At 43.4% G+C, this 15,247-nt stretch overlaps 1 protein-coding gene across 3 annotated transcripts in view; it reads left to right on the top strand.

Annotated features, from left to right (window-relative positions):
• The window catches only part of ANXA4 (annexin A4), a 73,789-nt gene that overhangs the window by 22,361 nt on the left and 36,181 nt on the right, over window positions 1–15,247 (top strand). Inside the window, exons 2-3 of one of the 3 annotated variants that reach the window (XM_022561236.3) lie at window positions 5,424–5,478; window positions 11,958–12,045. In XM_022561236.3, coding sequence (XP_022416944.1) covers window positions 5,476–5,478; window positions 11,958–12,045 — 91 coding nt within the window. In that variant the 5' untranslated portion in view covers window positions 5,424–5,475. Of the gene's footprint in view, window positions 1–5,423; window positions 5,479–11,957; window positions 12,046–12,322; window positions 12,501–15,247 lie in introns of those variants that run through there. The other 2 variants (XM_089923053.1, XM_089923054.1) reach the window with 2 other exon arrangements.

Here is a 15,247-nt window from a genome sequence, read left to right as displayed (position 1 = left end):
AGGACATGTAGCAAAGCAAGCATTGAACTAAGAGTGCAGGGCCCAACCAGCTCTCCAGCAATCATTAAGGCCACCTCATTGCTCTCTTTATTTTTCTAATCTTATCTCTTGATACAATATAGAACTCACCATAGCCAGCTTTCATTATTATATCACCCAGTTGGTTTGTAAAGTGGAGATAATATTATGATTCCAAAGGTTACTGGGTAGATTAAGATCATGTAGAGGAGTGTTTAATAAATGTTCCTTCCCTCCTTCTCCCTACCTTTTGGACAAAGGAATCAGAGTAGAAAACTTTAATAGACTTTGGCATGATGTAGGGATGGTAGAGAAGGAGTGGGGATGTTTTAAATTATATGTAAAACCTGTGTTTTTTAATTACTTGTGGATTGAAATTATTATTACTGTTTCCAACAATGCTATGAATAAGTGGCTAAAATTTGGACAAAAGACTGTTAATAAGTTACTTGCCAGATGATGGGTTGGAATAGATTCTTCCCTGTAATTGCTTAACAAATAGGTTTCCAACTTTCCATTCATTTAGCTTGCACACTTTGCCTTGGATTAAATGTTTGAAAATGAAAACGCCATCCCGGCAACAAAATTTCCTTTGTTTTTATTATTTATTTGGTTGCGCCAGGTCTTAGTTGTGGCAGGCAGGCTCCTTCGTTGCGGCACGTGTGCTCCTTAGTTGTGGCATGAGAACTCTTAGTTGCGGCATGCATGTGAGATCTAGTTCTCTGACCAGGGATCAAACCCAGGCCCCCTGCATTGGGAGCGCAGAGTCTTCTTACCCACTGTGCCACCAGGGAAGTCCATCCTTTACCTTTAGGAGAATCTGAGTTCCAAGGAAAAAGAGTTGCTTTCATGTTCCCGTTTCATAGACAGTTTTAAAAACCTTTAGTGCCTGGGTGGGGCCCACTCGCACTCCACAGATCCACAGACTAAATGTTTAAATTTGTCATCCTGTGGGATGTAAAATGAAACCATGTACCAAAGAAAAATGGTGAATGACTCACTCACATGTGATCTTCCAGGGAGGAGAAGGATTCAGTAAGAATGTGTCACAAGGACATCAGATCCCTTCACAATGAAGGTTGAGGTTGCCTGTCCTGGCATGTGAGTCAATGTTATGAATCTGAATGGAGGCTGCCAAGTTATGTCGGGGTCTCAAGGAGAGCATCTGGTACTGGGGTGAATTCATCATGGTGCCACATCCAGCAGTACCAGAGAAATTGTATTTGTTAGCACATCAGGAAGGGGTTCACCTCTCAGGGACGGGTTCATATTTATAGGCTTATCACACATATGCACTCACATGCTTGCGCACGCTAATTTATTTATGTTGAGAAATATAACTGTTACTTAGACAAAAATCCTCATACTCCAGTGCTTTGTAGACAGGTCCACATGGGAAGCCAAACTCTAGTCCAGAGGTTGCTTGGCACCCAAGGAATGAAAACAAAGAGTTTTAAATGGATAAAATTCATCTTCATAGTGGGGAAATGTCTGGTGCCTGAACCATTGATCGTGGGGCCAAGCCACCCTTTCTTGAGGCCAGGGTTTTGATAAATATTTCAAAGTACTCTTCTCTGATGGTTTTGGGTTGAGCTTGCATTGTTGATGGACACAATTTTTCTTTAAATATGTGTTAATACCCTTCAGCAAGCTAGCTTCATCTCGGAAGCCATTCTTTCTCCTTGAGACGAGTTTGCATATCTTTGTTTTTGATGATTATTTACTGATTTTACTAGTGAGTCTAATTTGCCTGCTTTCCAAATTCTGGGTGAGTGGGGAGGAATGCACCACACTGCTGCCTATATGGCCTACTGAAATATTACCAGGAGTCAGGGCCTTGTTCACATACCTGCAGTCTGCCGTAAGGACAGGAGAAACTTTATGCTTGAGTCAGTACCTGGCTTGCCAATTTCGGGCAGTGATACAATAGGGCAGAATGCAGGGTAGTGTAATAATTATCCTTCTGGACATACTAGAGGAAAACAGTAGGGATGTGTTCTCGACATACCTAATTTTTCTTTATGGATTCATCATAAATTATTTCTGAAAGTGTATGTAATCTTACTTGAAATAGATTGAACTTATTTATAACTTATTATTCCCTTATGTAACTGCCATTGGGATAGGTCCCTCACATTTAGTTCCCAGCTTTCTTTCAGTTGCTCTAAAACTATGTCCTAAAATCTTCAGGAATCCTATCCTGAGCCCTAGGTGAGGAGTTCCCATATTATAAAGAAGATGCAGTTTCCCACCCACTGCATAACCCATAGTTTTTTTTTTTAAAGGCATCGCAAACATATGGTCCCTTCAGCCTTCATCTTTCCATCTTGAAGTGTCCTGATGCTTTTATGGTCATTTGAGCGACACCCAAGACTGAGTGTGTCTGCATTTCACAGATGTAAAGACTGAGGCAAGTTGCTAATTATTTGCCCCCTTGTGAGCCACAAAGGAGCTTGTACAACCCCAATACAAAGTCTGAGTCGTTGTGAACTTGGTCACACTGGTCCGTTTATGTGACTGTAGGCTGGCCTTCCGAGAGAAAGAGCAAATGAATCAAGGAGGCTGAGCCAGAAGAGGGTTCCTATAAAGAATCCTTGGCTCTGCAGGCCTGCGGACATGTGGGTGGCCTTTTAGGGATGGAGTTTCAGGTAGAAGGGCCTTTCATCCTCTGCAGGCTGATTATTCTGCGCAATTATAAGAGGCCTACAGCAATTCTCTATTGGGAGGGGGGGGGTTCGATTCCTTCCCCCATTCTTGCCAAGAGTTATTGAGGTGCCAGATACTGTGCTAGTAAGCATGTGTGTGGGTTCACTTTACACGTGTTACCTGACATCTAATGAAAGAATCAAAGGGTGCCATTTACTGCATTCATTTCTAAAATCGATTTAGAAACTCAGTTGGTACTAGTAAATAATAAATATACAACAGCTGTCTTTATATAAATGGACTTATGCTGTGTGCTGTCCAAGTTTTAAAATAAATCGTCTGGCTAAAAGCACCCTGTGTTCAAGTGTGATACGGTTTTTTCCTTTAGTAAAACATTTCTAGCTCATCGAATAATGACTCTCAGTATTTCCAGAAAGCTTTGCTCAAGCCACCACTGAAATTTGAATTTTATATAATGTTAATGTGTCATAAAATATTATTCTTTTGATTCTCCATCAACTGTTGAAAATGTAAAAAACCATTCTTAGCTTGTAGACTGTAGAAAAGTAGAATTTGGCCCCTGAGCTGAAGTTTGCCAATCCCTCTTCTATACCATTATCCTGTTATATCTTCATCTTACTGGTATCTGAAATTGTTTTACGTATTCATTTGTTTGTTTGTTGTCTGTCTTTCCTGGTACATTGTAAGCTCCATGAAGGCAGGTTCTTTGTCTTATTCACTGTATTATCTCTATCAACTAGAACAGTGTCTGGGATATAGAGGTGTGTTATGAATATTTAGTGATTGAATGAATAAATCCATATAGTTTAGGAGCCACTAAATCCAATAAAGTCTTCCTTCCAAATATCTCATGTGTATATCCTATTCCAGGGGCCACATCCTACCCAGATCTTTGCCTCTGTTTTAGTGCAGATCTTTGCTCCTGTACTAATACCTCGAGCCTTCCTGACCCCTTGTCTCTGACTCTAGTCTACCCTCTAGTATAGTAACTTGCTGAAGTATATTTTGTCTTACATCATTTCTCTGCAAAACCCAAACCTTTTCACTGTTTTCCCATTCCTACAGTATAAGTCAGACTCCTCAGGTGCACGTACAGGGCCCTTGGTAATCAGTTCCCCACCTGCTTTTCCATCCGTATCTCTGAGCCTTCCCTGTAAGGAGCCCTCTGCTCCAGCAGCCTTGTCACCTTCTTGTCCCTGAAGCCACTGCTCATTCCCACCTCTGCACCTTTGCTCCGGCTGTGCCCCAGAGCCAGTGGACATTCCCCGTAGGAAGGGATTGACCCCTAGGTCATAGGAGATAAGTCTGTAGCGAGTGATGGGAAACAAGGAAGAATGAGCTAAGCCTCAGAAAGTGGAAGATGAAGAATGAACGTGGCCAAACGTAACTCAGTTGGTGATAAAGTGGGGCAAGAAGGATGTAGTTATTCTGGGAGAACGATTGAAAAGGGCTGCCTGGCAGGGTTATCTAGGCCAGTGCTTTTCAAACCACTGTGTGGACAGATATTCAGGGAATCTTGTTAAAACACATACTCTGGCAGTAGGTCTGGAGTGGCGGCCTGGGATTCCGCACTGTGTAAAAATTTTTTTTAATTTATTTTTAAAATCTTTTTTATTTATTTATTTTTGGCTGTGTTGGGTCTTCGTTTCTGTGCGAGGACTTTCTCTAGTTGCGGCGAGCGGGGGCCACTCTTCATCGCGGTGCGCGGGCCTCTCGCTATCACGGCCTCTCTTGTTGCGGAGCACAGGCCCCAGACGCGCAGGCTCAGTAGTTGTGGCTCACGGGCCTAGTTGCTCCGCGGCATGTGGGATCCTCCCACACCAGGGCTCGAACCTGTGTCCCCTGCATTAGCAGGCAGATTCTCAACCACTGCGCCATCAGGGAAGCCCTGGGATTCTGCACTTTTAAGAAGCTCCCACGTGATGCCCATGCTTCTGGTTCTGGGATGATTCTTTGAGTATCAAGCATCTAACTAAATGCTCAGGAAAGGAGCCTTTTCCATAAGACCTGGATATGGAAACAGGAAGCCAGTTGGCCTGCTCCTCAGAGGCCTGCCTTCAATAAAGACATTTCTTGCATTCTAAACGACTGAATAAATGAGTGATGGCTCCAGTCTTCTTGCTGAAGGAGGGGGTGTTGAAGAGAACTAAGGGCCAAGCTGAGCGTGTAAGGCTGCAGCTTAAAGGGAAGAAGCACCTTTCAGTCCTGAGATGGTGGCAGTGAAAGTGGTCATTGGGAAGTGAAAAGTCTAATGTTGGTTGGGCCAGTGGCCTGCCATTATACACAAATGCGTGCGCGCACACACACACACTCCCTCATTTAGGGTAAAGGCTGGAGTGCAGTGCTTTCCCTGTTGCAGTCGGATTCTCTTTTCTCTCCGAGAGGCACCTCTTCTGATCCACTAGAGCTTCCAGTTCAGAATCTAGGTTTGGCTTGAGTACAAGCAATGTACCTCACCCTAACTAAGCAAGAGGAATCATTTCTGTAATGTGTTATCTCCAAACAGAAGAGCAGGTAGGACAGTATTTTGTTGGCGTAATTAACTCGCCCCTTAGAACAGTTTCTCTCTAATGATTAGCCTGGCCCTTGTCTCTTTGGCTAATCAATAGCTGGCCTTTTGATGAAATTGGGTGTTATTTCCCTGTGCCTTAACTTTGTGCAAATTGTACGTTATCCTGATTAATGATTTTAATGACACTTCTCTTATCACAGTAATGTCCCTTCTGCTTTTATCACAGAGAAACTTCTGCTTGGCTGACTGAACTCTGATCCTGACATAGAGTCAAAGTCATGGTAAGTTGGAGACGTGCCTCACCCTCCCTGGTGCCAGCTGCAGACAGGTACAGGATGTGTACTCAGGGACCGTTGCCTTATACAAAGGGTTGTTTGCTCATCAGAGGAGAGGGACGAGGAAATGGAAAGGCAGTTTCTTTTTTCGAAAACACCATTTTAACTTCTTTCAGGGGTGGTGAGTAACCTGACCCTGAAAATTAATTCAAAGAGGGACTCCTTTGAATCCTTCTAATATCCTGAGATACAGAAACAAGTTGTAGTTTTCTCTCTGCAGAAACACTACATGTTCATTTGAGAAATTGTAGGCAAATAAAAAGGGAAAACTCAAAATCCCGCAGCCTCCTCCACTAGGAGATGACCGCTGTCCGCACTTTGTGTAACCCCATCATTTCAGGCTCATCAGCTAAGAAACACTTGTCATCTGCCTCCCGCTGTTGGCTGTGACAGGACTCCTCGGAGCTTGGTTACCTGATCTCAGGGACAGGCAGGGAATTGGATCCCTTTGAGGGTTCCATAAAGCTCACTGCTGCTGTGGAAGCTGAGCCTTTCAGCTACAAACATGGCTGTACCTGAGGCTGGCCCCCTGCTCTCCTTCTCCTGCCCAAATAAAGTTTCTCAATAGGCAGGTGATGCTTGATCCCTGGTCTTCTAGGAAGAAATAATAGAAGTAGAATCTCATACTTGGAGAGGAACTAGACATTCCGCCAACTCTACACACTTCCCTTTAGGAAGATGGATGTGTAAACTATCCTGAACAAAGAGTAATATACTCTTAACATCTTTTTTTAACATTAGACATTCTAGACTTTTCTTCATCATCTCTGACAGTCAAGGGCTTACTCGTGTCTGCACCAAATCTCTTATGCTGTCCTTTAAAATCCATTTGTTCTTGATGGATTCTCCCTGGACATGTACAACATTTATTCAGAGATGTTTACAGTGCCCCTACTTTGTGCATGGTTTTTGGCTCTGGGGACCCATAATTAATGGGACACTCTTCCTGTTCTGAACAAGCTCGCAGCCTTTCTACATGTGAAGACAGTAACCAAGTGACCCTTTAGTGAGCTTTCCACTGAGGAAAATTACCTCAGTTGCTCTCATCTTTCCTCCTAGAACCTGTTTTTCCATTATGACTGTTATTTATTGGACAGATAAAGGGCTTCTTTAAAGGAAAGGAAAACCATACAGTATAATCACAATATTGTAATTCCCAATTATTTTCCATCACTTTATTTTAGACCCTCCTTGTATGACAGTGGTTTTGAAATAGTAATAAGAACGTAAAGAACAGTTAATGTATTCACTCTAGCCTTTGCTATGCTAACACGTTTATTTTACATCTCATAGCATATTAAAATTATTTACTCTCGATGGTGGAGTTATGGGTGTTGTATTTTTCTTCTTAATTATTTAAAAATTTTTTATTGAAGTATAGTTGATTTACAATATGTAAATTTCAGGTGTACAGCATAGCAATTCAGTTATATATATATTATGTATATATTCTTTTTCAGGTTCTTTTCCCTTATAGGTTATTACATAATATTGAGTATAGTTCCCTGTGCTATACATTAGGTCCTTGTTGGTTATCTATTTTATACATAGTAGTTTGTATATGGTAAGCCCAGCCTCCTAATTTATCCCTCCCCCTACCCCCGAGATTTTCTTCTTAATTCTTAAAAAAATTTTTTTTCCAAATCTCTACAATGACCATATGACACATTTCTAAAAGGAAAATATGTTTTAAAAGCCATTGTATTCAAATATTTACCAAAAATTTTTAGAGGTATAATTTACATACAATGAAATGCACAGCTCTTAAGGTTACTGGTAGATGAGTTTTGACAAAGGTATGTATCGTGTGACCTACCCCTCTTATCAAGATAGAACATTTCATCGCTCCAGGAAGTTCCTCTATGCCCCTTCCAGATCAGTCCCCACCCTGCTCTCCACTCCACTCCAGAAATGGAACCATTGTTCTGATTGTTTTCACCATAGATTAGTTTTGCCTGTTCGAGAACATCCTATAAATGGAATCATAGAGCGTGTGTTCTTTTATTGTCAGTATTATATTTTTTGCAATCCATCCCTGATGCTGTATCAGCAGTTTGTTCCTCTGTTCCTTTTTATTGCTAAATATTTCATCGTATCGTATTCCCATCTTTTGACATTTATCTTCATCATTATTTATTATTTTAATAACTGAATGACATTTCATGGATTGTGATGTATCACTGATTTCTAGCTATTTGTTTTCATCATTCTTCCCTACATCCTCTGCCTGTTTCCTTTGCCTGCTGCCACAAGAAGCCTTCCTGGGGTGGAATACCCTGCCTTCCTGGAACAGATAATGACACATTATTCCCTGGAATTTAGTCGATATGGATACTTTAGAGCTAACAGGAACCAACTTTCCGGGCTTATCTTGTTCTGGAAAAAAGATGCTGATAGATAAGCTGTATTATCTTTGCACATTTCCCTATCGATTCATCTTGTTAGATATTAATTTTAATCCCATACTAGTGTCCCTCAGCAATGCAATTTGCTTTAAAAGTCAAATGCAGTGTTTAAGTACCATCCAAAATTTTTTCAACACTGGAGTTCCAGAAGAACATTGGGAGACATTTGACTCAGAAAGCTGTCTTGGTGGGGTCAAGAGCTGAGCTAGGCCATTTGAAATTCTGACAGCAAATCACAGCTTGCTTATTACTACAGATATACAGTAGAAGAAAACAAGTAGAATGCCTGCATGAATTTCCTGAGGCTGCCGTAACAAAGCACTGCAAACTGGGTGGTTTAGAATAACAGAAATATGTTGTCTTGTATTTCTGGAGGCTAGAAATCCAAAATCAAGATGTTGGCAGGGCCATGGTCCCTCTGAAATCCGTAGGGGAATTCTTCCTTGTCTCTTTCTAGCTTCTGGTGGTTTGCTAGCCATCTTAGGCGTTTTTTGGCAGACATTGGAGTCAACAACACATTATCATGTGGTGTTCTCCCTGAGTGTCTTTGTCTTCACGTGCTGTTTTCTAAGAAGGACACCAGTCATGTTGAATTAGCGGCTTCCTCATCTTGCTTTAATTAATTACAATTAATTAATTCATTGTAATGACAGTATTTCCAAACAAGGGCACATTCTGTGGTACTGGGGGTTAGGACTTCAACATATCTTTCTTTGGGGATGCAATTCGGTGCAATTGATCTCTTTGCCTTTTATGGACACTGTGAATCTCATTATTGATTACAGTTTCCTCTTGTTTGGCTTCTAGACAGAGAAATCTGTGGCTCATGTCGAATAATTACACAGGCCCTTAAGGTCTCCGTTTCCGTTTCCTTCCTACCCCCTTCTTTACTGTAATTTTCTATGCTTTGTGTCCTGTCACTGAACTTCTTCATCTATTTATTTATCTTTTGTATTGAATTATGTTTCTCTTTGCTGCCTCACGTACATAAATAACATTAATAAATTAGTAAATAGATTAGAAATACTCAGGGCACCTCGATCTTAATCAGTACATTATCTCTAAGTCATAAGTCAACTGAATGGTACCTACTGGTTACTAACCCATGTTTTGCTTGTTGATGTTTTTAATTTGTAGTCTGTATATGCAGAGGGTCTGATTCACTAACTTTTTCTTTGTTTGGTTGGTTTGGTTTTTTGTTTTTTTGCGTTACACGGGCCTCTCACTGTTGTGGCCTCTCCCGCTGCAGAGCACAGGCTCCGGACGCGCAGGCTCAGCGGCCATGGCTCACGGGCCCAGCCGCTTCGCGGCATGTGGGATCTTCCCGCACCGGGGCACGAACCCGTGTCCCCTGCATCGGCAGGCGGACTCTCAACCACTGCGCCACCAGGGAAGCCCAGATTCACTAACTTTTTGTCCCTTGTATGCATCAGAGTATTTCTCACTTTAAGGCATGCTGGTCGTTTCCGGTGATGCTAATCCCCATCTCCAGTGTCTAGACTGCCGTCTCCTCCTCGTGACTTCCCATCCTTCCCTCTGCCACTTGGTCAGGCTTCTGTACCCTCCATTCCACTGCAGAAGCCTTTGTCAGGATCACCAGGACCTTCCGTGTTGCCCAATCTGACCATCCCTTCTGTGTCCTCGACTCACACCTACCTTAGCAGGCACTGACATCTTCCTCCTTCCTCAGCCTCTGGACAACACACAGTCCTGGTTTTCTTTATACATCAAGGACCAGTCCTTCTTGGTTATCCATTCCGGTCCTTCTCTGCTGGAGAGGCCCAGGCTTGTCCTAGGACCCCTGTTCTTCACTTTCTCCCTAGGTCATTTCGTCCAATACCATCCAAACGCTGATGTGTCCTGAATTTATTACTCTAGACTTGCCCTCTAGATTTACGTTGTATAACCAACCATCCTTTTGACAACTCCACTTGGATGTTTAATGGACATCCCAAACTTAACACTTTGAAAATAGAACTTCTAAATCCCACTCCCCACTGCCATCCCAAATCTGGTAGTCCTCCAGCATTCCCCATCTGGGTAGAGGATGCCACTCTCTGCTTGGCTGCTCAGGGAAAAAGATTTAGAGTTACACTTGCTTCTTTTCTTTCCTCACCTCCCACGTCAGTCCATTGGCAAGTTCTGCCGCCTTTGCTCCAAAACATGTGCTGAGTCTGTCTGTCTCTTTCCATTTTTACTGTTTCACCCTCGTCTACCATCATATCCCTGGATCATGGCCCAGATTCTCAACTGGTCTCTGTATCTCCCTACAGCAGCCCAAGTGATCTTTTTAACATGTAAATCAGATCATCTCGTCCATCCCTTTGCTGAAAACCTGCCAGTGCCTCCTACTGCATTTAGAATAAAACAGAAACTCCTCACTGGCTTGTGAAGGTTCTTGTTCTGCCCTTGAAACCTCTCTGATTTTCTTTCTTTTTCATTTTTAAAGTTTTTATTATGGAAAAAGGTAAACACATACAAAAGTAGACCAAATATTAAAAAGAACCCCTTTGTACCTATAATTATTATTAACTCATGGTCAGTAACTATTATATGACATAATAATAACTCAGTAATTATTAACTCATGGTCAGCCTTGTTTCTTCTTTACCTCCACTTACTTCCCCCAACCCGTTATTTTGAAGCAAATTCTAGACATCTTATCCTCTCATCTATAAACTCTTTCAGTGTGTATAAGATTCAAACTCTTAAAAAAGTAAAATATAACCACAATACCATTATCATACCTAAAACCGTTAACACTAGTTGCTTAATGGCATCAAATATCAAGTTAGTGTTCAATGTCCAACTGTCTCATAAATGTCATTTTTTTTTAGTGTTTGATTCAGGATCCCAATAAGTTCATCCATTATGATTATTGATGTGCATTTTTAATCTCTTTTAAGCTATATTTCCCCTCCATCTCTCTCTCTCCCTCTCTTTTTTAAAAGAAATTATTTAATTTAATTTATTTATTTTTGGCTGCGTTGGGTCTTCATTGCTGCGCGCGGGCTTTCTCTAGTTGCGGCGAGCGGGGGCTACTCTTCGTTGCGGTGCGCGGGCTTCTTATTGCAGTAGCTTCTCTTGTTGCAGAGCACGGGCTCTAGGCGCGTGGGCTTCAGTAGTTGTGGCACGTGCGCTCAGTAGTTGTGGCTCGTGGGCTCCAGGGCGCAGGCTTAGTAGTTGTGGCGCACGGGCTTAGTTGCTCCGCGGCATGTAGGATCTTCCCGGACCAGGACTCGAACCCGTGTCCCCTGCATTGGCAGGCGGATTCTTAACCACTGCGCCACCAGGGAAGTCCGTCCATCTCTCTCTTTTCTAATTCTCCTTGCAGTTTATTTGTTGAAGAAACTAGATCGTTCATCAGGTAGTGTTTCTCACAGTCTGGATTGTGCTGATTACAACCCTGTGGGGTGGGTTAACATTTTCCTCTTTCCTCTTTCTCCTATTTACCATAAACTGGTATTTGGCCTTAGAGGCTTGATTGAATTCAGGTTTGATTTTCCCCTTTCAGGGGAGACAAGATTACTTTGTAGGTAATGGTGTAACTTATCTTACCACTCCCCAGCTTGCCCACCAACTCAAGCCACACTGGCCTCTGTCCCACTCCTCCCCCAGAAGGCAGCTCCAGCCTCAGTGCCTTTGTCTCAGCTGTTTCCTCTACCTATAACACTTGCCCCTGATCTTTGCACAGTCAGCTGTTTCCTGTCACTCAGACCTCAGCCTGAATGTCACTCCTCAGAGCAGCCCCTCCAGGACCTCTCTGTCTGCCCTGTAGCCCTTCTCACCACTGGCCGCCTGGTGGAATATTTGTTTGTTGGCTCGTTTACTGTCTGCTTCCTGCTGAACTTGAACATCAGCTCCAGGGGAGCAAGAGCCTCATCTCCCACAGTCACTGCCGTGTCCCAGCACCTGGAAGAGTGTCTGGCCCATGGTGGGTGCTCAGCAAACTTGCTGTGTGAGATGGCGCCATGCTGGTGAGAAGTGCCTCTCAGTCACCATCTTTCTGTGTGTACTCAGGCAGCCAAGGGAGGCACCGTCAAAGCTGCTTCAGGCTTCAGTGCCACTGAAGATGCCCAGACCCTGAGGAAGGCCATGAAAGGTCTCGGTAAGTGTCCCACTGGAGGTAAACACCCCTCATGTGCTGTGCATGACAGAGTCACCCAGAGGGTGTTGTGTCCACAGGCAACTGTGAGTACGTCTCAGGCTAAGAAAACACAATGGGAACAAGTTGACTTTTCAAGGCAAACTAGACAGGAGGGTTTTTTACTAAGAGTTTTAAATGTTATGAACTCATTCTGGACTTCCCTGATAATTTAAATCTGTTTTACATTCCGGTATTATGCATCTATATATCAAATTTGAGAAATGTATTTGTTTTCCAGTTAACCCATGTATGCATGTCGTGCCAGAAGGTTTACAAAGCACTTTGACCAACATTATCGGAACGAATACGTGCGATAATCCTGTGATGTAGTGAAAGCAGCTGGTCCTATTGTTATCTTCGCCCCATTTTACAGATGTGAAACTGAGACTCAGAGAAGTAACATAGGAGGGCACAGAGTAAGTGGAACTGAGTCATGAGTCACACTCAGCAGAGCCTGCCAGCTCTAAGTCCATGTTCTTTCCCTTGAGTCAGCCCCCCGCCTGTTGCTGCTGTAATACGCACAGCTAGGCCAGTACCCCCGTGTAGCGTGTGGGATTTTAGGTGAGAAGCCTGTGCGTACGTGACCAGAAGGGCTTGTCTTCCAGTGCACCACCCTCTGGTAGCTCCCGTGGGCAAAGGCCTCCCACTGGGTGGGCACAGCCATGCCCGGGCACTGCAGGCTATGCTGACCTAGACCCTGCCTCCAAACTTGCCTGAGTGGACATTTGGCCAGAGAAGTGCTCTCTGTTTCATAGCTGCTATTTAGAATCTCCTCAAGATTTGGATAAAAACGTTTGACCATAAGGCGTTATTTCCCAGGTTTTCTATCCAAGAAGAATTCATCTTAGCCCCAATGCTACTAACAGGAACAATAACAATATTAGTGAGCATTTATTAAGCTCTACTGTGTGTCAGGCACAATGTGTTACATAGATTATGTTTTAATTCTGACAGCAACTTGTTTAACTCATGAGAAAGTTGAGGTTTAGGGAGATGAGCTAACTTGCCCGAGGTGTCTGGGGTTGTACGTGTCAGGATTCTAGGCAATTCCAGGCAGTCCGACTCCAGAGCCGGAGCTTAAGCCACTATGCTGTGCTGCTGCCCACCTCTGAACAGGACGTTACCCTGAACCTATCATTTTCCCTTTTTATAAATAAAATGGAAAAGGTACTCGGCCCACCCTTTTTTTCAGGTGTATCCTAATTCTTTGGTGGCTAGCAAGAACACCATAATTCAGAACGTAGACCCTATGGCATTCGGGATTCTCAGAGTCGGGAGGCATTGGATACAACAAACCATTTTCAGTGCTCGCTGTGTGGGCCAGTGAAGGTTAGAGGAGACAAGGACTATAAACCTAGTCCTGTGGTTCAATCGTCCATGGATGCTAGGCAGCCAAGGCATGCGCAGAAACATGATCGGTTCATAATATGATAGCGACGGGAGGGGCACAAGTAAGATCCCATTAGGAGTCAGAGAGGTCACATGTCATTTGAGAGCATCAGGCAAAACTTCTTGGAGGATGTAGAAATTGAGATGGGCCTTGGGAGATGAGTTAAATTTATTCAGTAAGTAAATAAATAATAGATAAGAGAGAATGGGTTTCAGGTGAACGGAACAGCATGAGCAAAGGCATGGGATGAGTGTGAGCATCGCCCTGTTTTGCATTTTAGCGGAGGCACTTAGCTGCAGGCCACGGAAATACATGGCTTGCAGCAGGATGTACTTACAAAGCAGGAGTTGACTTTTTAGGTGACTTCTGGGAAGGCAGGTAACCATGGGGTGGGTCCTGAGGATGCTACTGACATGGGAGGATGACCCAGAGGCATTGTCCAGGAAACAACAAATGCCAGAATCAGGATGCTAGATGGAGGGGGTTAGGGAGACATAAGCCCATAGACTGGTAATGAAGGAGGTCAGGAGAAAGGAGTGCGGTGTAGTTGGGTCAAGTACAGGAATTCAGGAGCTAAGTCTCTGGATCTGGCTGCCTGTAACTTTTTATGTGGATATTTACAATAGTGAATGGGGTATGGTGGAGAGTCCCAAATGCCAGACAGCAGTGCAGATGGTAAATCCAGCAAGTGGTGGGGAGCCAATGTGTATCCTGAGCAGGGGAGGGACACTGTGAGAGTTTGTCGTTTTAGGAAAATGAATCTAGCAAGACGTTGGAAAGACCAATTAGGAAGTGAGACTACTACTTAGCAGACTTTAAGTTGTCTAAGAAGAAACCCTGAACTGGAGTGGTTGTCATAGGAATTAAAAAGAGGGGACAGATACAAAAAGGGTTTTAGAGCTAGATTTTGCATGACTTGACAGGAAATCTGAATGTGAAGGAAGAGAGCGGGTAAAATAATCAAAGCTGTTTTGAGGGTTCAAGCCTGACAGACCAGAAGAGTGGTGGTGCCTTTCACAGAAACTGGTTAAAAAAGCAAAAGGCAATGAACCTTCTCCCACCAGCTGAGAGTTCTCCTGGAAAAAGGATGGTTGTATCTATTACCCTCTTTTTTTTTTTTCCCCCCCGATAGAACAGAGTAGGTCACTAAGTTATGTAAACTTAAAACTCTATAGTGGGCTTCCCTGATGGCGCAGCGGCTGGGAGTCCGCCTGCCAATGTGGGGGACACGGGTTTGAGCCCTGGTCTGGGAAGATCCCACATGCCGCAGAGCAACTAAGCCGGCAAGCCACAACTACCGAGCCCACGTGCCATAACTGCTGAAGCCCGTGCACCTAGAGCCCATGCTCCGTAACAAGAGAAGCCACTGCAGTGAGAAGCCCGTGCACCGCAACAAAGAGTAGCCCCTGCTTGCCACAACTAGAGAAAGCCCGTACACAGCAACAAAGACCCAATGCAGCCATAAATAAAAATACCCCAAAAAACAAAAAAAACCTATATAGCTTCCTCCGTACACCTCACATTTTTCTAGATCTCTAATTTTGCAAAGAATAACTCGTAAATCTATACATTTTTTGATTTCTTCCTGAAATATTTCAGTAGACTCTCCTGTAACTCATCACATCTTCCCATACAGTATATGGGAATATGGAAAACTCACCCAGCATACATGAACATCCAGCTGTGAAAGTCGCCTGTAAAAGCTGCTGCAAGAAACAGGCAAACAAAATTTAAGACATTTTAAATTTGTAATTCAGGGACTTCCCTCTTGGT

This window comes from Delphinapterus leucas, chromosome 13, assembly GCF_059928025.1.
Source record: "Delphinapterus leucas isolate spDelLeu-1000000601 "Yukka" chromosome 13, BTC_Dleu_Yukka2, whole genome shotgun sequence".
NCBI lineage: Eukaryota > Metazoa > Chordata > Mammalia > Artiodactyla > Monodontidae > Delphinapterus > Delphinapterus leucas.
Note: the sequence above shows the minus strand (reverse complement) of the source record. Positions and strands in the feature narration are given on the sequence as shown.